At 35.4% G+C, this 23,999-nt stretch overlaps 1 protein-coding gene and 1 pseudogene across 2 annotated transcripts; both read left to right on the plus strand.

Annotated features, from left to right (window-relative positions):
• The first annotated feature begins 1,051 nt into the window (after window positions 1–1,051).
• Window positions 1,052–1,205, plus strand: LOC116267356 (5.8S ribosomal RNA; annotated as a pseudogene).
• A 2,273-nt stretch (window positions 1,206–3,478) lies between these two features.
• Window positions 3,479–17,980, plus strand: LOC116267227 (uncharacterized). 2 transcript variants are annotated; one of them, XM_050075152.1, is made up of 21 exons: window positions 3,479–3,581; window positions 4,186–4,403; window positions 6,150–6,255; window positions 6,360–6,461; window positions 7,559–7,618; window positions 7,715–7,793; window positions 8,543–8,690; window positions 10,177–10,300; window positions 10,899–11,076; window positions 11,822–11,850; window positions 12,109–12,257; window positions 12,807–12,909; window positions 13,887–13,949; window positions 14,055–14,114; window positions 14,186–14,347; window positions 15,013–15,086; window positions 15,178–15,271; window positions 16,852–16,988; window positions 17,086–17,166; window positions 17,253–17,358; window positions 17,700–17,980. In XM_050075152.1, exons 1-21 carry the CDS (start codon window positions 3,567–3,569, stop codon window positions 17,766–17,768), a joined length of 2,157 nt encoding a protein of 718 aa, XP_049931109.1. In that variant the 5' UTR covers window positions 3,479–3,566; the 3' UTR covers window positions 17,769–17,980. The 2 variants fall into 2 exon arrangements, with proteins under 2 accessions (XP_049931109.1, XP_049931110.1); XM_050075153.1 differs by having other exon boundaries at window positions 3,489–3,569.
• The last annotated feature ends 6,019 nt before the right edge of the window (window positions 17,981–23,999 follow it).

Genomic DNA, 23,999 nt, shown 5'->3' on the forward strand with positions numbered 1-23,999 from the left:
GCTTACTTGAAATTTTGTCTTTCCTTTGGCAATACAACACACTGGTAATATGGGTATACTACTTTTATTTTTCAAAATTAATTTAAAATATTTAAGTTACTTTGAAATAAAAAGTCTAATATATAAGCAAACAAAAACATGCACGAGTAGTCATGCGAGAGGTCATGCATATCAACTGATATGTCATGTCATTAAGCAAACTGATATAAACTATTAAAATGTTAAAAATAACGTTAAAGCATTACAAAAAATATCAAAACTTTATGAAAAAATTATTTGTGCCTGATGAGTACGGATGTGCACGCATCAAACACAAACTGTGAGAGATGATGCACATGATGCGTGATGCGTGCGCTTCTAATAACATTTGCAGCAACATATGTCTTATAGCTCTTCTAACCTTATAATTATCTTCACCAACGTGATGGAATGATAGATTATTTACCAATAGAGCTTGTTCCTTTTTTATTTTTTTTCCTTTTTACGATGAAAAAATGAAGGCTTGATTTATGGGGCACATCATTTTCGAAAAACTACAATGGATGGCAATTGTCAATTCTACAGATTAAAAGGTGACTAACAAAAATGAAGAAGATAACGAAAGCCCAACAAAGGAAGGCCATCCACTCATTGTCTCCCCGTCTCTCTCTCTATCTCGTTCTCTTTGTTTTTCTATATAAGGCTCTTCAATATCGTGGTTCTTCCTTCAGATTTACTTCGACCAGCTTTTGAACCGTGAGTTCACCAAGGAAGGGCGATTGCCTTTTAAGGAATCAAGGCAGAATAATTTCTTCACTATCAATATTGCTGGGCTAAGAAGGCAAGGTAACTGCTCCATTTCTCATCTTCAACAATTTTAGGTTACACAATTCACTATTTCATTTTGAAGTGATATAGTGTAGTGTCATTGTTGGGTGAGTAGGAAGAATATTTTATATGGTCACCCAACAAGAGAACCGAAGCCCCTGCCCTTAGCATTCAAAGCTGTGTCAATGCTTGCACTGACATCTTGGTTTCATGATTTCATGAAGATACCAAACTTTTCTCCCGAGATGCATAGCACAATATCTTGGCTCTCGCCTGGATGAAGAACGTAGCGAAATGCAATACTTGGTGTGAATTGCAGAATCCCACAAAACATCGAGTTTTTGAACGCAAGTTGCATCCAAGGCCCTTCGGCCAAGGGCATGTCTGCCTGGGCATCACGCTATGCATCGCCCCTCTCCATACTCTTGTGTTTTCGAAATGGCCAAGGAAGAGCGATGGATTCGCCTTCCCCAAGTTTCAATGACATCGTAGGTTGAAACATTTGGCTTACAATTTGTTTTGATCGCACAACAAGCGGTGGATTTCCCATAGCTGATCGAACTGGTAGGCTGCTGAAAGTCCCGCCTTTAATTCAATCTTCATAACCACTACTCTGCTAAACCAGCAGCTGAGATACATGGCGGCTGATGTGGGATACTATTCATCCACACCAGCCCAAGAAAAGTTTTATTGGAAGGGTCATAATCACATTGTGGTGACTCAATAATTAGATAGGATGCCTAAAAGGGAAAAAGGAATGGACTTTGGCGTCAAAGGGAAAGAACGAGGAAGGGTTTTTCACCTCCTCATAGTATTTTCCACATTACATCAAATTCTTGATATATTTTTTTCCACATTACACTTTGATGTATACATTTTTCTTCATCTTTCACTCAAGGGTCGAGAGTTTTCATTACTATTGATGCTGATGTAACGTGTGCAGACGGGGAACAGCCTGTTCCGCGTCCTGTGCGATGGCGCGTTTGCGAGAGCCTGCAGTCCCCATACAATACCAACTTCTGTCCACTTGCAGCCTGTCTTTGTCTTTGACAGCGCAGGCCGAAGGTATCTTTTGTCCTTCACATGGCCGTCCAACCTCAAAAGGACGGCCTGCCTAATTAAGTGCGCCACCACTTCATTTTTGCGGATCTCGTGCAAAATATAATCCAAACCGTTTTGGACGGGGCTTTGCTGACCCGAACCTTAATCGCATATTGGTATTTTGAAAACAATACGAACGTGCCCAGGAATATAATGAATATTAAAAGAAAAGTTTAAAATGGGATCAGATCTTGGACCAGATTTAAAGTAAATAAAGTTTGATTTTATTTTGCTAGGGTTGTGAGTACATTGAGGTTTTTGATATATGATGGATTTATATATTTCATTAAAAATGTTATATTCGAAAGAATAAGGAAGAGTATTTTTTTTCTTGACAAATTGATGAAGATAGTGTTAACTTGTTTATGGATTGGATCTGACATGATCCATTTAAATCAATTCACGCAGTCACCGATCAACTGATTGTGGGGTTCCTGTACAGGTTTTTAGTGGGGGCCAACTTCTTATTTTTTGAAAATTTTACTGGGCAGAACTAATAAAAAAAAATCATACGTAAATTTGAAAATTTCGAAACTTGAGGAAGGGCCATGGCCCCTGCCAGCCCTCCCTTCCCTTCACCCTGGTTGGAGCAGATATATAGTCACTGTCATCTATAAAGTGTACATTTTTCTTTGTCATCTGCCTAGGGAGTCCAATGAGTTTTCATTAAGAGTGGTGCTCATGAGAATTGAAGCCTCACCATCTGTCCAGCAATCAGGGACCAACTTTTCGCTACACTAATCTCTTGGTTTTGATAAGTTCATTTCATATTGTAGTGCCAGCACTAGACCTAGGTCTGTGACCGAAGGGCCCTTCAGCCAAAAAACTCCTAGCTCTAACACTAGCACTGAAAAAAGAAGAAAGAAAGCCTCCTTGACTCAAAAACACTTGGAAAGCTTTGCTTTCGCTGGGGTCAGATTGGCAGGAACAAGCATGATTACCCTACCATATACTTCATGGGAAGAAGTGGTATTCCGTGTTGGGCACAACCCTTCCTTTCATATAGTATCAATACACACTCGTGCAGTGCGCAGGTCCTAGTGGACAAGGTCATAGGCGGCATTTGATAGCCTTAATTGTGATTCTATAATTAAAATTCTACATATAATATTCCACCTCAGACTGGAATTAGAATAAAAATTCCAATTCTAGTTTCTCTTTGCGTTTGATAGTGTGGAATTTTTATTCCAAATTTTGACAATGATGTGCGTGATTGATAAACAGGAATTAGAGTTCTATAATTGATCAATTAAAACCATGTGTCCTAAAGAGAGATGAAAAAATTCTAAAATTCTGGAATCATCATAATTCCACCAACCTAGGATAGAAACTCAATTCGGGAATTTTGATTCAAGAATGAACCTATAATCACTAAAACAAAATTCTTTGTTTGATAATGTTAAATTTATCAAAAATTAATTATAGAATTCCACAATTCCAGTCTCATCAAACACCTCTTAAATAAAGAAATTGCTACATGGTTTTGCAGGTGAAACAAAGATGAGGGTTGCGGTGATTGGTGGGGGAGTGAGTGGCCTGGTTTCAGCTTATATCTTGGCCAAGGCCGGAGTTCACGTGGTTCTCTATGAAAAGAAGCTCACTTGGGTGGCCATGCTCAGACCGTCCATGTCAATGGTGTCGATTTGGACCTTGGATTTATGGTGTTCAATGGAGTATGAAATATTGAACCTATACATGTCTCCTTCTTGTTCTTATTCTTCTGCTTATAAACAAGCATAAACTTAGTGTTGTAATTCATTTCCACTCGAACTGTATTGAAATATGTAAAAAAAGTAGATTAGGTCAAAATGGGTATAGTAAAAAGGAAAAAAAAAAGCAACACCATATCGTAGTTGTTTACATTCCTATATGCGTTTCACACACACATTATATATGTTGATTTTAGGTGCACTAGTCACTTGCGTTAGATAATTAACACGTAAAAATTTTTTCCTAAACTCTCAATTTTATTGCAGATTTTTCTTGGATTTGACAAGAAAATGAATCATGCCAACAATCGCTGTCTGTTTCGTTAGGTGGTTGAACTTAAGACTTAGCAGTCAAGGTTCAAGAGTCAAATACCAATAATTTTTAGGTAAAGCAGGGCATGGGTTGCATCCCTTGGTATAAACATATAGAGACCATAGGAGTTTGATATGGTATCAGCTAGCCATCTCTTTGAACAATCATAAGTATAACTTTCAGATAAATTAATTCATATACAATCTTATTTTCCAGTGATCATGTTAATGAAATTGACTTAATGTTTGTGTTCAGGTCACATATCCCAATATGATGGAGCTTTTCGAAAACCTTGGAGTTAATGTGCAAAGAAGCGACATGTCCTTCTCAGTGAGTTTGGATGAAGGTAGGACATGTGAGTGGGGGAGTAGGAATGGGCTGTCCAGCCTTTTTGCCCAGAAGAAAAATGCCTTTAGACCTTCCTTCTATCGAATGCTCCGAGAGATAATCAAATTCAAACGCGACGTCTTGAGGTAGGCTTCAAAATCAATGGATGGGTTTTTCTGAATGAAAACATCCCTGTTACTCTTAAATTGGCACCAGTTTAGGTCTCATACTTGTGGATGAAATTACTTTTGGCCAATTTATTGTAAATAAAAAACAAGGGCATGTTTGAATTAGGATATGAAGTAATCTCTTTCTTGTTCTCCTTATTAACCGATAGGTTGTAGGTAAACCGAGATTATGCACTAGTGCTTGTATAATAATATTACACCAACATAAGTGCACTAGCAGGTGCTTTAAGATCGAAGCACTTTACTTCTTCCAATCTCCTAAGAGAATCAATTTGAAATCCTACATGAGAAATGCCAACTATTGGAATATAAATTAACTAATATTCAAATAAAAGACATATTCAAATATTAAGATTTAGTAATAATATTCACATCATATTTGTAATCAGGCACAAATATACTGTTGGTTTTTTTTTGGCTCAGTGTACTAAACATACGCTTTTCATGTGCACTAAAATTTTTATGTGGTTTTATATTTCTAAGTTCTTAGTTCACATGTATTTCATGGATTTGTACACCCATCGTACATATTATTTTATAGATTTGCCACAACTTTTCATCTTAATCCTAGTGTATATCTCACTCGACATTCTTGACTGACTCGAAACAATGTTAAAATCATTCGACATAAGAAAAAACCTTAGGCCATGTTTGAACACATGCTATTCCATTGTAGAAGTGGACCTGTGATTCAAAATCAAGGGAAGTTCCATGGCAAAACAAACATGGAAGTTCGATTCTGGGGGGTTTTTCTTTGTTATGGTATTTTTGTTTCACCTAAACAAGTGTAACTTTTGATAGAGAGAGGGGTTGGTATTAGAGTTCCAATAAAAGAAGTGGAACAAAAGTTTCAGGTCATCACACAAGAGGTGGTAGGTACAATTGGAACTTTTGTTTGACTTGACAACTGTCTGGTAGCATATGCTGGACATTTTAATACCACTTTCCTATGATATTCGATTGACAAACAAAGGAATGCAAAATCCAAACCTGGATGTTGTGATTAAACTAGCAAATTTAACAATAGAAGCACCTTGAAGTCCTATGGTTGATGATGAACCCCAAGATGAACCCGGACTGGAAGTGCATATAAATGGAGAATTTCTCCACATCTGCATTTTGTTCCCTAGACCTTTCATACCAAAAATCATAATAAATTGGGCAACAGAAAATACTACCTTGAAAGAACCATAAATTTCCCACTGGACACTAGTGTCCCAATCGTGATAACAGGCACTGGAAGACTACATGTCAGCAGACCCCACAAACCAAGGTAGTTCACAACCAACAAGATGAACAATGTTCACCTAAGAGCTATTTTTGCAACTAGCTAATAGACAAGCAAACAAATGATGATCACCAAAACAGAATAGCAAACCTCAAAAACAATTTATCCCAATGACTATATCCAAACATGACACAACCAGTAGAACCATGAACTTTTTCAGATTTTGTTTATCAAAAAATTGAGTAAAGACATTGAAAAATGAAACCAAGCAGCTAAGTCAAAATCTATCGTTAAAGTGAATCTCATGGCCAACTAGTCCAAGAGTCCTAGAAAGCAAGTTGTAGGGCAACTCTGGAAAGTGGAATATAAGCTAATCTCATAAGGAAGATGACAAATTTCGCAAGAAGAATGAAAGCAATAAGAAACACTAGTTGGTTGCAGTGGTACTAAATCGAAGAAGGCACTTGCTTTCGCAGGTACCTTGAGCAACATGAGAACAACCTTGACCTCGATCGTAGTGAGACACTTGGACAGTTCATCAAATCACTGGGTTACTCTGATGCATTTCGGGACCATTATTTTGTAAGTCTTGACCAACCCATTCACCTCCATTTTATCTTACTTCATCTTGCATTGATAACCATAACTTGAATCCAACTGTTGAATCATGAATGCTTGGGCTGCAGATCCCGATGTGTTCCTCAGTTTGGTCGTGCTCCTCTGAACAAATGCTCAACTGCTCTGCTTACTGTGTGCTCTCATTCTGCCGAAACCATCATGCTCTTCAGGTGTCTGTAACCTCCTCATTCCTAAAATTTTTGCTTCACTTATATGGGTGGAAGAGGAAGGAAACAAGACCCTTGTCAGAAGGCTGCGAATGAAGCACATTTAGGATAAGAAAATTTATTACATATCAGATGGACTTGGCTTCATCCCACACTAGCCTATCAAAAATTTCATTGAAATGAAGTTGGACATAACATCTAGCCACATGCAGTGTCGTCACTAGACCCAAATTGGTGACTCAAGCGCCCCTTAGCAAAACAAAAAAAAAAAAGAAAGTCTTATCTCCATTCATCTTTGATGCTTTCAATTTTAAAAAATCTTCAGACCAATAGCAATCTTCCTAACAAGTAAGCAAATCTCCTTTTTTTTTTAAATGAACCTTGTATTTTTTGAGGCACCTGAATGCAGCCCACATGATAGTTTAGTTGAAGACGTTTTCCAATCCAATAGTGCTAGGGATCGCTCTCTATGAAAACAACCAACATGGTCAACGGTTCACCTAAACTCCAAAATTCGGGTGCCTGAAATGGCAGTCCAACGCTATCATTCTTTCCTTGGAACAATTGCAAAAGAATAATCACAATTTGCAAGAGTTGTGGTTATTATTTGTTTGAGACCATAATAAAGCTAGGACTCGTCCTTCAAACATTTGATGAGCAAGGTCGAATCAAAACTATTGTTGTAGTATGGGAATGAAAAGGTCGAGTGGAAGTCTCTTCATTGTTTCATCTAGGGTAGATCATGATGATTGTTAGAGGGTTCCTTCAAGTTGAAGCAAGCAGACCAATGGCTCCTAGGTTAAGTGGAAGGCTTTACTTGGTGATGGCAAAAGAAAATGAATGATTGCCAAATACATTTAGGGTTAGAACACACAAGAAGTTATTTTTCTTGTGAGAAAGGATTTAGTTTTCAGAATCAAAGGAGAGTAATAATGATAGCCTTCTCTTTGTTTTCAAAGAGAAATATTATAGTCTTAAGTGCTTTTACCTCAAAGAGTAATCCCCACTAAGATTGAGCAAGAAACATTCTTGCCCACTTGCTGAATTTGTTATATAATTCTTTGTTGTTTCTCAAAGAAGGTTCGTGTATCATGTTGCAGCTATTTGGGCGGCCACAATGGTTCACCGTGAAGGATTGCTCACATGCATATATTAATAAGGTTTGCAGATTCCCAGTCATATAGTAAATGAAGTGACTAAATGTTTCGTCTCTTGAACTTTAATGCTATTACATTTGGTCCTTTGAACAATAACAGATAAGAGTTGAATTGGAGAAATGGAGTTGTGAGATAAGAACAGGTTGTGCTGTGAAATCTATTTTGACAGCTCCTGGAGGTAAAACACTTTCTTGTCGAAGAGTTCATAGCTATATGAATAAAAAAAGCAATTTTTTGTCCAACAATAAAGTTAGATGTCAATTTTTCTAGTCTTGAAACTCTTTTAGTTATGATTCCCTAGCATAGAACATTACATTGACCATGCTCTTCATTTCAATAAAGAAGTAACTTGTGAGAAACTAAGAACATAAAAAAATAGAAGATAGAAGTGGTCCAATATATGGAAAGACTGAAGCAGCCTTTCTTTTGTCATGTCTTCATGTTCATCAACTTATGCAAAGATAATAGCTTATGAACATATAATAACTATAAGAGATCAAGTAATGAGTGGTCATCAAATTTTTTTGTTTATTTCAATTCTCTTTCAATTTGTTCTTATGATTATAAGATTGGGTTATTTGCCTGTGCATGTCAATAAGTGACTAAAATTTGTGGAAAATTCATGAATTTGTAGTTGATCCTATATGCACTTCTAGACTCTATGAAGTAAAAATTTCTTTTGTCATTCTTAGAAGTGAAGAAAATCATATAACACAAGACATCAAAGGCTTTATGACTGACAAAATATTTGTAGGCACTTATGAATCTTTAATTTTTTTCTATTTTTTTATTACTGTGGCCCATTGATGATGATTTTATGTTTATATGTTAGACCTTTTGTAGTTTCATTGTTGAGCTTTACCAAAATGATATAAAGAATAAAAAAGAAAAGAAAACATCCATAAATTTTACCGTATAAATTTACAGGATGCTCCATAATGACTGAAACTGATACCAGTGATACCTATGATGGATGCATAATGGCCGCCCATGCTCCTGATGCTCTAAAAATACTTGGACAAGATGCTACTTTTGATGAGACCAGAGTTCTTGGTGCTTTTCAATATGTCGACAGGTGCTCTTCAATTATTTGTTTGAATTCACCTTTTTTCTTTTTACATATCTATGTTGCACACTATTTTAGTATGGTTTTAGTAGATGTTTTTTGTAGGACCATTTGTTTGTTGAATCCACCCTTCTAGTTTTTTCTGATATATGTTGGTTGCTATTACTATTGTTTTAACATACGACTCATTTGGAACCGTTGTTGTAAAATTAGGCTGATGTGGCCAATGAAATTGATGTAGTATCCATTCAACTCAATTTTCGAGTGAGATTAAAAAGTCAGCAGATTTAACGTTCAATTGGTTGAATTAATGTTTACTTGGCAAGTCCAATTATGAAAGTTTCATAAACTATAGAGTTGTCACTTAAAACTAGAAATTTCTAAAACTTTTTGCTTTCTAGTTTACCTATTGAAGTTTAAATTCTTGTTATTTTTATTTTTTGTCACTCTTTAGTTTTTTTATCATTTTCTTGATTTTTTGTGACCGTTTAACATTTTCCTTATTTTTTATTTGAGGATATAATTTTAAGAATCTGATTCACAAATAATTCTGCTTTGATTCGATTTAGATGATTTATTAAATGTCTTTGTTGTCTGAATGAATCCATGTACTGATTTTGATAATGTTGCATGTAATTGCTCAAGCCAAAATGTGTTGTTGATTGTCATGTACAAATCTTACGACTAACCTAAAATTAACAACATAACTATTGCCATTGGGTAATCAAACTCATGGTAATCTCATTCTTCAAGGCTTGACAAAAGTAGGAGACATTGGGACTTCTTTTTTGTGAGGGTTTGTTGGGGGAGGGGGGCAGGAGTAGTTGGAGTTATAGATTCATGGTAATGCTCTGATTTTGATAATGGATGTTGTGAATTTCTTATTGTGCTATACTTCAGTGAGACAACACAAAAGATATTCTTGGTTCTCAAATTCCATGCAACTTGTCTCCTACAAATCCCATCAGCATGCATACATAATTTAGTGGCAAACCCATCCTCATTAGTGTATCAAAAATTAACTGTGTTGTAGGTTCTTATGATTGCCCAATAGAAAATGGAGAGAAAGAAGCATCACTACATGCTAGATTTTACTCGAGTTGTTCAATTGGTCCTTCTTAAGTAAGAATATAATAAAACTATGGTTTTTAATGGAAAATAGCAAAAGAATCAATATCAAAATTAGAAGTTATTAGAGAAGACAAAAATAGTGCCGTCACAATATTGGTTACAAGAAGCATGCAATTGTCTTCTAAAGAGGTCGTAACTTTTCCTATGTGTATTATGTTATGCTCTTTAATTTCTTTATATACATTTTATGCAGTTTATCATGAAGATTGGTTTTTTTGACTTTAATTGTAATGATATATACCTTGATAATATCTTAATCCAAAAAATCTAGGGGTACTTGGAGTTCTCTTAAAGCAGCACTTCAATTTCTTCATATACATTTTATGCAATTTCTACTGAAGATTGGTTTTCATTTTGATTGCAGTGATATATACCTTCATCATGATGATAGCTTAATGCCCAAAAATCCAACAGCCTGGGCAGCCTGGAATTTTCTTGGGGTAAAAGGCAAAAGAATTTGCTTGACTTATTGGCTCAATGTGGTTCAGGTTTGTAATATTGTATCATAGTTGCTTTTCCAATTCTCCGCAATATGTTACTATGTCATGAATCTTTCTTTCTTTCTCTCTCTCTCTCTCTCTCTCTCTCTCTCTCTCTCTCTGTGTGTGTGTGTGTGTGTGTGTGTGTGTGTGTGTGCAATTGCACATACATGAGGATACCTGTGTCTTAGTTTGGATAGAGTTTTTCATCTTATAAATTTTGCCAAAACATATATAAAAACTGAATAGGTGACAAATCCTATTTTATCTATGTTGTTTGAAGTGTTTCATGTAAGTTTATATTTTCATTAAAATAACTTTGTGCTCTTATAGGTTTGCTTGTGTAGTTACCTTTGTTGCTGCTGAATGATCTTTGTTATTATCTAATGACATTTTCTTTTCTATATCATGCTTGCCATTTTCAACCTGTTGGTATCTTATTTCTTGTTCTTCATATGAATGATATTTCTACTATAAGAGCTTTTGTACCTTCCATAGAGGATCTTGAAACAGTTATATAATTCTCAATTGCCTTATTCATGCTATTGCTTTCAAATGACCAAAACAATATTTTTGTAGTTGTTGGTTTAAACTAATGGAATTGCAGAGTTTGGAGACAGATGTTCCTTTTTTTGTCACCTTAAATCCATTTCATTTGCCTAAAAATGAAGTTATGAAATGGTCAACAAGTCATCCACTTCCAACAGTTGCTTCTGTGAAGGCTTCACTTGAATTAAGCGAAATTCAAGGAAAAAGAGGAATCTGGTTTTGTGGAGCTTATCAAGGTTGGTTGTGGATTCTTCTTCCCCTCACCTTTTCACATCTTAGATATAGTTTTAGGTTCTTATTGGTGAGGCTTTTCTTAGGATTTGGTTTCAAATTTTCTTTTGTGGAACATCTCACTAATTCAAAAATCAAAATATAAGAAATAACAAAAAATAAGAATTTTTGAGTTTTTTGCTAATTTAGTTACAAGAACAAAATGCAAATAGATATTAAAATATTAAATGAAACATAAGAAATTCAAAATATATCAAAAACATTTTTCTTAAAAGGGAAAAAGACCATGTTTCCATTCTAGCAATTTTTTCAGCATCATGATTTTCCCTTCGTTGTTTGTCTTTAAGTTTCAATTTTTCATTTTGTTGAAATATATAGGTATATATATGATTCTTCATCTGAAATGTTTCCTTTGATTTGGTTGATCATCTATGATTTCTCGAAACACATACTAATCCAAATAAATGCAAAAGAGTGCGTCTGTTGTTTATCCAGTAACCCATAATCCTTTCATGGCATTCTATAGGTATATATTCTCTATGGTTTAACTGATTGAACTCCATTTCCATGTTCTTTTCTTGAATCTAACCATTTGAATGGATTTTGCATGAATCTAAGGTTAAGACAGTCACTTTAGTGCTGGATTAGTAATTGTTTCCCTTTTCGAATCTTTGTGTTTGCTTTGTGGCCTTTTGTTATATCATTTATCTTGCAAAAATCAATTTCTATTTACACATGTTCCCCTTGTAGGTTATGGTTTCCATGAAGATGGAGTGAAGGTAAATATTGTTGCATACAAATCTCCAAGAATGTTAAATTGGTAATAGGGTGAAAAGTATGAGAAAAAGGTTATGTTCTTACCTTTTGAACTAGCTATCAAAGTTCAATCCTACAATGAAATATCTGACCTTTGGCGGCTAGACTTTGTCCATGGTTAATTGACATTGGAAAATTCACATGTATAGAATGCTTCTTATCTAATCAATCCAGTTCTTATTTAGCTTATTCATATTTACATCATTGTTTTCTTTCTATAGGCTGGAATGGTTGCGGCAAAAGGTTTACTAGGATCAGAATGTGTTCTTATAGATAACAGAAAAAGAATGACACCCTCTTTGATGGTCAGGGGAGCACGGCTAATTGTCACTAGATTCCTGAAAAGTTATGTCTCAACAGGTTACTTGAGGCAAGTCCCCCTAAGATGTTACACAATTCCTGCATTGTGCTATGTTTATACCTCTATCTCTTTAATGAATAATTTTCATTCTCTTATCATATGTTATGACTAGCAGATTTGGTTCCACAAAACGTTGGTGATTAACAGAGAGAAAGGAGTGGGTGGACATTGTACAATTGGTACAATGGGAAGCCAAAAGAAAAAAGGAGAAAGGAAATAGATAAGGAAAAAGAAGAGGGCCCGAAAATCTGGTTTTAGTACCAAGTTGTACTTATTCAAATAGAAGCAAAAATACATATAAAAGTTCTTTTCCTTTTTTGGTATGGTAGAAGAAACAAAAGGTAAGAAATTCGTAAAAGCTGGATAACAAGTATGTGAAATCACAAAGTTAGTATTCCAAATGACATAAAATATTACACAAAAGATATGGAAAAATACAATTAAACTTCACAAAATTTGGCTATCTAAGAAATAATTTGAATACAACAACAAAATATGCTTACTACATAAAAAAGAAAGAGAGGAAAATAACTAAAATTTGTTTTGTAACACCTGCAGCTTGCTAGAGGAAGGTGGCACAGTGTTTGAATTTTGCGGGGCCAATAATAAAGATGGCCTCAAATCTATGATGAAAATTCACTCTCCTTTGTTTTATTGGAAGGTATGCAACTTATAATGTAATTGTTGTCTTTTATTTTGAACAAATGGACTTTTCTTTGATAACTAATCACTCTTCAATATTGTGCACTTGCAGCTTTAATTTGGTATGTTAGCTTTATTTTGTCATAAAAATTTCCTTAATATAGGTTGCCACAGAGGCTGATCTAGGGCTAGCTGATGCATACATAAGTGGGGATATTTCCTTTGTCGACAAAGAAGAAGGCCTTCTGAACCTCTTTTTGGTGATCACAGTTTTCACCATGACATATTTAGAAATAAATGTTTAGCTTTTCCGATGTGTAATAATAATTTGGTTATTTGTTTTGTAGATATTTATTGGTGGTAGGGATAAACATAACCTTTCTGCAATCACATGAATAAAGGGTAACATATGCTTTATGCTGCTCATTGCTTTCCTATGTATCAGATGGCAAAATGGAGCTTTGCCTAGAGAGACTTCTGACAAATAAAACTGCTTGATATTTTAGGGGTTGGTGGAAACCAATAATCTTAACTGCAGGACTTGCATCTGCAAAGTTTTTTTTTCAGCATCTTTCACGGCGAAATACAATCAGACAAGCTCGGCAAAATATCACCTCTCACTATGATCTGGTCTTTCTTTTCAAATCCTTCCTCTGGTTGATGTGTTTTTCCCGTTATGCTCTGCTGGTCACAAAAAGTCCTTTCTATGTTGAATACAATGAGTTCATCATTGCTTTCTATGTTTTGTTGCATCGATCACTATGTCTTACATCCATTCGTCCATTTCATCCATTTGAATGGAACACATGTGTGTCTCTCAAGAATTGCCTCAAATGGTTTACATGTTTGTCACATTAAATTGTGATGGCTCATCATAACCTATTGTTTCAATGAGTTGCAAATAAAAAGTCATTTGGTTATCTTATGAATCTTTGACTTAGTGCATTTTTCTTTCCCTAGTTGGAAGTTGACACTTTATTGTACTTTTTGTTCTAGAGCAATGAATTTTTTTCACTATTCTTGGACGAGACTATGACATATTCATGTGCAATTTTCAAGGTTTGTATGGTTTCGTCTTCCATAAATTGCTTAAAGCGATGAATATATCTGTGTGTTTTGTTAGAGGCTTTAATTTTCTTTTTTCACTTTCTAATTATGTGGCAGGAAGAGAATGAAGATCTCAAAGCTGCACAGATGAGAAAAATTTCCCTTTTGATTGCAAAGGTGAATTATTTTGCTACAAGGTCATATAATCTTGAGCATTTGTAATGTTTCTAGTTATGGTTGATATGCAGGCAAGGATTACCAACAAACATGAAGTTCTTGAGATTGGCTGTGGTTGGGGAAGCCTTGCATTGGAAGTTGTCAAACAAACAGGATGTAGATATACTGGAATCACACTATCAGAAGAGCAACTAAAATATGCTCAAGAAAAGATTAAAGAAACTGGTTTTGAAGTAAGTCATTACTCTTCAACTTCATCTCATTAAAATTTCATTTAGTCATATTCACAAATATTGACTAAATTTCATTGTACTCAAGCGCATACACCCTTGTTAATCAAACAATGTGTTATTACTTTCCCTATATATGTGGTCATTGTAGGATAATAGTTGGAAATGCTAACTATTGAAGTTGACCGAATAGTACAATGTCATGGCCTGTTTGTGCCCAAAGTTGTTTACCATTTGACAGTCTTTTATCTGCTCATTGTCATGTTTAGCTTTCAAGAGTAGATTTGTCATGGTACTTCCTAATGGTAAAAAGTTACTCAACATGTTACTGTTATGCTAGGAACCTCTTGATATATAACGGCAGCCAATTAAAGATGAAAGTATATATCTTATTCATTGATGCCAGTTATGTTATCTGTTCATCCAAGATTTGTGACTTTTATGTGTTGGATACCCCTCCAGTCCAGCTGGTGGATTTTTACTTCATTTCATAAATAGAATTTGAATATTTATATTGTTGATTAGAGAGAAAGAGAGAGAGTATAAACTATGCATAATATTTATTATAATATTTATATAAAAGTCAGCCACTCACAAGACAAAAGCACCAAACTAAATTTGTGAGGAACATATTTCCTATTATGATTTATTGTAATTTTTATTGACAGGACCAAATTAAACTTCTTTTGTGTGACTACCGCCAGCTGCCAAAGTTTCAAAAGTATGATAGGATAATATCTTGGTAAGTTGTTGTGCTTTAGAAGTTAGATAAAAAAAATATAAAAGGTGATCTGATCATGTTACATTCTTGTTACTTTCTCATATTTAAACAGTGAGATGCTAGAAGCTGTTGGACATGAATACATGGAGGAGTTCATTGGATGCTGCGAGTCCTTGTTGGCTGAAGATGGAATTTTTGTGCTTCAGGTTTTATAATTATATCCCTACTTTAGTTTTTCTGTGACCTTTTCCTTTTTGGGTTTCATACTAGAAGATAAAGCATGTCATTATGTTGGCTCCTATGTGGAAAACCTAGACCTGTTAGGTCTTAAGTGACCGCCTAAACAGGGCTAGATGGCTCATTCCTGTTTGCTTTTTCTATTTAGCATTTTAGTGTTTTTAAAGTTCTAGAATGAGGTTTTTAGCTATCTAGTGTTGTTTTCCCAATTGCATTTAAATATTTCGAGTTAGCAAGAAGTTAACAACCCACTGCCTGAAAAGAGGCCCAAAGCCAACCCCCTTCCCAAAAACAAACACCTTTAGGATCATAGGTTACATCGCCCTTTCAGCAATGACAGTGGTGCACTGTTCAACTAAGTACCGAGGCCTCCAATTAAGACATAGAGGCATAGTGCCCATGGTACATGCCCGCTGCTCGACGAACTACCTATGTCCCTCGAGACTAATTGCTTTTAGTTTTAAAGTTAATCATTTAACATTTAGTTTTTCTTGCCTATTCCTTTGAGTTCCTTTAGGGCCCATTTGAGAAAGGGAACAATTTGTTTTTATTCCACAAATATGCTCTAAAAATTGGGAACATTTTAACAAATGTTTCACGATTCTACCCCAATTCTTGGGCATATGCATGAGAACAGTTGCAAATTTTTCTCATTGCCAAAGGGCCACTTACACTTACATTGTCCAATCCTGCCTAGGCATTCAATATTCCTTATGGCCAATCCTTGGGATTAATAGCACAATTTCTTATTGCAATTGCCAAATCTGTTTATAATGCATATATATCTTCATGTTAGCATATATTGCAGTGGTGTATAATGGAATGTGCTTGATTGGATGTCCAAAGTTAATTGCATTGTCTCCGTATCAATTGAAATTATTTTATTCTGAATCTGGCTTCAGATCTGATAATGTACCACTTCTAAATGAATATGTTTGTGAGAGAATGTAGTGTGTGTGCACTTATGTACAATAGAAGAAACAGGTGAATAGAATATTATGTCCATGCTAAATAAAATCTTTCTTCATCCATATATGAGCATGATATTTCATCTTGTCATGTTAAGATTCAGGAGGAGCTGCAGGTGGTATCACAGTCACAAGCATCATTTTATATTTTAAACGTGAGGTTTTCCTTTACTGAAACACATGAAACTTGAAGATAAACATGAAAAATATGGTAAAATTTTTTAAAGTTCTTAAAAGTTAGAAAAATATAATAAATGAGAAGCTAGAAAAAAAGGCAAGCAACAAATGCAAATTGGAAAATGGAAACAAGGAGTATGGCATTAAAAATATGTAAAAGAAAACGGAAAAAAAGTGTTTCGCTAGTGGTCTTTTAGTTTTTCATTTAAAAAAAAATGGCATTTGTTTGCCATTTTAATTGGCTGACTTATTTTTTGTTTTTTTAACAAATTAAAAAAAAAACATTTTTATGATTATGGATGGTACTACTCCTTGACATAGCTAAGGTCCTTTCTCTTTCTCCTCAATAACATGGTTAACTTTTTAAATTTGAATTGACTGAAGTTGATTATTTGTTATCCCAGTTTATATCAATTCCAGATCAACGTTATAATGCACATCGAAGAAGTTCTGACTTCATGAATACATACATTTTCCCTGGTGGGTTACTTCCTTCCTTGAGTAGAGTTACATCAGCTATGACAACTGCATCTAGACTTTGGTATGACTATCTTCGCTGGTTCTCTTTTCTCTCCTTCACTATCTATTTCCTTTCTTATGTACATTTGGTTCAAGTCTAATAGATTGGTAAAACCCAGTATTGAGCATGTGGAGAACATTGGCATCCATTACCTCCAGACTTTACTCTACTGGAGAAGGAATTTTAAAGAAAATGAAAGGTATCATCATGTTACTTTCTTTCAGGCAAGCCACTTCGCAGTTCATAGTTAGTAACATTAGAGAGTGCTGAATTGGTGTGTTCCAGCAAAATTCTGAAGTTGGGATTTGATGAGAAGTTCATCCGCACATGGGAGTATTACTTTGTGTACTGTGCAGCTGGTTTCAAATCACGTACTCTTGGCAATTATCAGGTGAAAAGCTTCTCCTCATATACTATGCATCCACTCGTTAATGCATTGTTTTGAAAGTCAATAATGGAGCTTGCATTTTGGTTTATGCCTCTGATACAAGTATCCATGTGGAGGCCTACATGGTTCCACCAAAACCACTTATTGAAGAGAAGTTAAAAGGCTATATGAAGAAGGAACAATGACAACTCACAGCTTCAAAATAAAGTTGGACTTGTAGTTCCTTATAGAAACCACAATAATGTGTCTGTGAAAGTGTAGGCTAATTGTTTTAATGCCATTCATTATTGTCCTGATTAGGAATGTTAAATACTGATATTTGATGATCTGGCATATTGGTGTAGGTTGTGTTGTCTCGACCTGGTAACTTGAGTGCCTTCAGTAACCCTTATGACAGCATGCCAACATCTTGAGCTTCCTTGACAATATGAGATGGATTTTGTCTGCCTTTACATGCTGAGTTGTCATCTGTACTTGATCATGAAGTTTGTTATAAAACTTCACCTTTTTCACGATCTGTATGCAAACTTGAATCACTGATAATTTGTAGACTCCAACTTGTTTATGAGTTTCTCTAGACTCTGGTTTTCCAAGCGTCCAAGAATAAATGATTTGGATTTGCTTATATCCTTGTTTGAGGAGACTGCAGCATCACAATTCGATATTGTATCTCAAAATGATGGTTTTATGATCAATCAGGTTGTGCTTACAAAAAATATGTTCATTAGGTAGAGCCGATTTTGATCTGCTGACCTCTCTTCGGGATGAGCATGCGAGAAGAAGCCAGAAGCACCTCTCCACCCACCCTGCCCCCCAACCCAACCAATTCCCTATGCCTCTGGGGTCTTGGGTTCCTTCCGCATTAGTGATGGCAATAGTGTACCCTTCATCATGAATACTGTGCCTCATCACCTAAAACGCAGGGACATAACACTCACATGAACCGAAGTAGGGACCCCCCTTAAACAGACTCTACCTGAACCAGCTATGCTATGCCCCTTCAAGCCTAACCTCTCTTCGCAACCTCACCTGAAAAAGGAACCTGATCGACTAATCCTCAATCCAAGCTGCAGCCATTGTATAATTTTATTTTTTAACAAAACTTTACATCAAATTCTGAATTTAATTGGAAATCCAAATAGCATCTAAACCCAATAACCATGAAGTTTTGAGAAAATCTAACTCTCATTCTTATAAGATGCATGGAAAGATTGCAAAGAACTTGATCGGTTAAAGATTGTGTTTGAGAAGCTTATTGTAGAAAATGATATTGAACTTGTAATGTTTGTTGCCATGCTTGGTGTACTTTTATCCAATAATTTATTTTCATATATTGGAAGTTCAAGGGAAAATCTGGTCTAAGGGTAAAATTTTTGAGGCATCTATATCTAAAAATAGTTATTGTATATAAATGTCAGGAGGAGTGCACCCCTTGGTTCTTTGAGGTCGTTTGATAATTGTTGGACTCAATGCTTGAACTATTCCATACTAAGTGATTGTGTGTGTATGTGTGTGTATGTAATATATATATATATATATATATATATATATATATATAGAGAGAGAGAGAGAGAGAGGTACAAGAACCTTAAGTGCTAGTCTCAAAAGAACAATCTTGGTCGTTGATCTTCTCAGGCTCGTTCACAAAGAAAACGTCAAGGAAATGGTATTTTAGTCATTTACCACCAATTAACAGCTTTTTCTTCTTGATTCTCCTCAGTCATCCATCTTGGAAAAGTCAATATACTACATTGGCATTTCATTGCACCGTATCATGTGGATTCCGTCAAAACAATCAGTAAGTTGGTGGTGGTGGTGGTGGTGTGTGTGTGTGTGAGAGAGAGAGAGAGAGAGAGAGAGAGAGAAAGAGAGAAGGGAGGAAGAGGGAGGGACAAACACCTTGTCCACTTTCGCCACTGTCTGTATCGTTCAACCCAAATCAACACTTCCTTCAATGCCATAAGAATGTAACGCCCCTAGAAATCAAAGAGAGGACACATCGATCTACAACACACCACCCTGCCTACCCAGTTATGCTACATCATTCGGCCAGAGAGAGCAGAACATTATGTCAATAAAAAGCTCCAACAAGGAGAAAGAGATATTCATTATGTATTCGAGGCTTGTCAAGTTTACAGGAGTCGAGTTCTTACATCTCGAACTCGGCACGTTTAACATTTCGAGCAAACATTTGAACTTGAGCTCGACTTGTTTATAATTGAGTCGAGTTCGAATTGAATTCGGAGGAGCAAGTTCCAGTTCAGCTTGAGCAGATTCAACTCATTGTGTAGTCCTATTATGGACCGAACCATACACACACACATTCTCTCCCTCTCATGTATCTAAGACACTGCATTGGGCATGGCTTCATTCGTGAAAGACTGGTCAGGCACTCGACGAATGGTCAGAATGCATACAAAGATTTTTAAGATTGTTCGTATATTTTTGTAAGGATTGAGCATTGTTTCATGCTTATGTCTATGGATGTCAAGGATCAGATACACATTGGATATCTGTATCTGATTGAACTGCTTTAAATAGGCTGGATATAAAAAAAAGTACTATCCAAATAAAAAGGTAGATCAGACTTGGGTTTAAAAAATGACAACCGATCAAATTTAGATCATATTTAGCTTTGAATAAACATCTGATCAGATTACAAGGATAAACTTGGCTGGTTAAATATTCATAATAATAACACATTTTGAAAGCGGTTTCTGAACATCCAAGTTTGATTCTATTTCAGATTTAATTGTGAATTGAAAGGTGGATTTGGAAGTAGATTTAGTTATGAGTTTAAAAGTCAAAGTCAGGTATGGTCAGTGGCAGGGCCAGAAAATTTTGACTAAGGGGCACTCTAAATTTAAATTTCAAATTTTAAGGAGCACTCATATATAAAAAAACGGAAAAATAATGAAGTTTCTATATGTAAATAAGGTAAATTTTGTGGGCTAGTGTGGGCAATTGCCCACACCAGCTACAATGTGGGTCCGCCACTGGGTATGGTATATGTTGTTCTTGATTCACATTCACATTTGAATCTGAATAGGAATACAAGAACATTCAGTCAGTCGAATATGATACATAAAAGGTCTGATTGATTACTTAAGATGCAAATTCATGCTACTTAGCCACACAACTGCAAGCTACGAATGAAAGACAAATTACTACTGTCAACAGAATAGTTATGAACATTTGTGAAATAGTTTAAGCAGTTTATTGGTAAATGCATCGCAACCTTTTGACATTACAATATATTAGCAAGTAGTGTTAATAATTGTTTTTTTATCTATTTATACAAATGAAAAATGAAGTAGGAGATTTAATTGTACAAACATAGAGCTGGTAGAGTTTAACTTTGTGGTTTCTTTTTTTATTCTCAACGAAGTTAGTGAGCATTTTAGTAAAACAGCTGCACTAGGCAGTTTCTTAATTTTTGGTTTCTGAATTCATGTACGTAGTACATTCAAGCCACAAGTCCTATAGAATGTAGTCAAGAATGATAGTTTCCATTTAAGTACTTGCCTATTATAATACAAATTTAGCAATAAAATTTGTTCAAAAGTGCATGCATGTTTGGATTGTCACTTCTGCTCCTCATTTTTTAAGCGATCAGACTATGCATGCACTCACTGTGTTCTTGGCTTCTTGATCTTCTTGAACCTTTGCTTTGTCAGTTGTACTTTATTTCTATTTGCCTTTACTCTTGTTTGACGTGATGGAGATTTGTTAGCAGTGTTTCTCTTAAATAAACAAAATGAAGCATAAGCGCCTAAATGAAACAATGATGGCACTCTCACTCTCTCTCACACACACACCCACAAGAACACACTCCATAAAAAGTTCAATTAGCAATTTAAAATTATTATTTTGTTTACATTATTTATTAATATATCTGTGATGCAGGATTGCATATAGGCCAATTAGGCAGAAACTGGCCTCATGTTAACCAATATCAAGTGGCCCTTATTCTTGGTTGTGGGCAGCGCCCTTGGGCACCAATATTTTGATATTTCAAATAGCTGGTGGGACCAATGACTAGTAGAATACCAGTTCTTCGTTTGATTTTTGTGGGCCTCAACCCCCAGAATGCACAATTCAACGGTGTGTAAACTTTGTAACCAGAGAAGATGGAAAGGAGAAGTCATGGAAAAGATGAAAAGTGCAACCCTTTTCCTGATACTGTGGCACAGGTAATTGCCTATCATCCAAAGAAGCAGCAGCAAGAAAAGCTGCATCGATTTCTGTGATGTAAGGAAAAAGAGAGAAAGCCTTGGCTTCTTGTTGGTTACCCAAGATAAGCCTTGGAACAGCAGGATAAGAAGGCCTTGTTTGAAGAATAGGAACCAAACTCCGCAAGTCACTTGATAAATGCACAATGCAAACTTGTGTCCTAAAATATTTGATATAACACACACTCACACTCTTTCATTATTTCGATCATTTCACATGTCAGTAAATCCTACAAGGTCAACCCTATATATAAAAAAAAAAGAAAAATGGAAAGAAAACTACCAATTAGGGGAAATTTGCAGTATTTTTATGAATGAAAACATCGTGTTTTTTCCATTTTCATAGAAATTGATTTTCAATACATTTTAAACTTCTATGTTTCATTTAATATCTTAGTAACGCTTTTGGATTTTGATCAAAATTTTATAAGAAAATAAAAAATCAAATTTTCATACAATTTTCAATTATTATATTATTTATTTTTTGAATTACTTCTCCAGCAAAATAAAGTTACCTTTAATACTAAAAAATTTTTTGCTAATGAAAACCCAAAAACTATATACTGAACAAGTGTGGAAAAAGAAGAATTAACAGCCAACCTTGATATGCTCGACAGAACCAGATTTCTTTTCTTACTTGGATATCACTAAATTCAAGTGAAGCCTTTATAGATGCAACCATTGGAAGCGAGAGGCAAAGCTAGAAAATTCTGGCTAAGAGGCACTGGGTATAAAATTTTAAATTTTAACACACACCAATATGTAAATGAGCTAATATGTTCAGAAATATTAATATAAAAATAAGAAATTTTGTTAGGTCCATGTGGGCAATTGCCTACACATAGCCTACACCTGCCTTCGCCCCTAATTGGAAGTGGACGACTTGCCGATCATTCTAGATACTCGGTGAAATTATGGAATTTTAGAATTAAAATTCTCATTTTTGATGAAATGAGAAATGTGTTATCAATAAAAGAATTTTGATTATAGAATTACAAGACTAGTCATGAACCAAATTTATGGAATTATGATTCTACCCTAGGAGGTGGAATTTTAATTCCAAAATTTTAGAATTTTTTCATCTCTCTGTAGGGCACATGTCATGATGGTTTTAGTTCATCAATTCTAAAATTTTAATTCATTATCAAACACATCATTTTCAGTTCTGGAACCAAAATTTGGACTACCAAAGAGAAAGGAAGCCCCACATATGTACACCACGAGAACCAAGGTCATGTAGTCATTCAATCCAATAACAAAAGGTGGAAATTATCAATTGGCAAAGTGATTCAGGGCATGGTTCCAGCTACAAACAGGTTTTTGGAAATTAAATCGCAGCTTTCTAGACTATCTTTGTCTAGAAATGATCCAGCTACAGAAGGTGATCTAGAGCATGTTTCCAAGCCAACTGCACTACTAGTAAATGTTGTATCGGTTTGATCATACATCAGTAAGAACACGTTCGAACCCATGACCACCTATAGAGTATAAATTGTTCAAATTTTTGTTATAAGATCGCAGATGAAATAGGAGAACAATCTCTCAGTGACAGTCATAGATGTAAAAGGAGCCCCACATTCTTGTGCAAAGTTTGAAATCCCCATTGCGAGGAAGACGATAATCTTCTGAAAAGGAAAATGGTAAAAAGCAACCCACTGTCAGAAGGCAGAGGAGCTACCTGCTGCTCCTAAACCTGATTTTCCCCTCCATCGTGCCCATCTTCTTACATTATATCCCTCCATGTCCCCCTCATGCAGATCGGCTTGTCTCTCCCTTCTCATTGAACTCCCGTCAATTTCTTTGTCTGACTGCATAAAGCTAATATAAGTTTTGCACTGCTTTTCTACTAACATATTACAATTTTTAAAGCAGTTATGTACCTCTAACTTAGTCTTAAAGGAAACAACAACCGAAAAAAAAAGAAAATAATTATCAACAATAAGGAAAATATATATATTTATAACCAACCGTGAACACAACATGTGCAGGGCCCAAAACATCCATTTGAAGAAGTTCAACATGAACACCACTGACATGAAAACCTGTCACAGGAAATGGCTGCTTATGGGCCTTTCCAACTAAACAAGACTCACTTACTTCTTTGGAGAAGGGAGTATTTATTGAAATACAATTTATAGATTCTAAGAATGACATGATCTTCTTGTTAACATGACGCAACCACTCAGTAGTGGAGCTATGTGAGGGCTGGTGTGGGCCATTGCCCACGCCAACCAACACCAGCACTTGAAAATTTTTATTAGAAAGGGGTTGGATCTGGTCCAGTCCGATGTGATCTCCACGGCAAACTCACGTTAATGCCCCATAGGCACCAAACCCAATATGTCAAAACATGTATCCATTCAAATCCAACAAGCTGGACCATGGGCCAATCAGATTCATATGCGAGAGTGA

The sequence above is a fragment of the Nymphaea colorata genome, chromosome 13, assembly GCF_008831285.2.
Source record: "Nymphaea colorata isolate Beijing-Zhang1983 chromosome 13, ASM883128v2, whole genome shotgun sequence".
In the NCBI taxonomy this organism is placed as follows: Eukaryota; Viridiplantae; Streptophyta; class Magnoliopsida; order Nymphaeales; family Nymphaeaceae; genus Nymphaea; species Nymphaea colorata.

Excerpts from the sequence above, each read along its gene's own strand:
- LOC116267227 (XM_050075152.1), top strand. Across the intron at positions 4,404-6,149 it reads TTCAAACGCGACGTCTTGAG|GTACCTTGAGCAACATGAGA; the intron begins GTAGGCTTCAAA and ends TTGCTTTCGCAG. Across the intron at positions 11,851-12,108 it reads TCCATGAAGATGGAGTGAAG|GCTGGAATGGTTGCGGCAAA; the intron begins GTAAATATTGTT and ends TTCTTTCTATAG.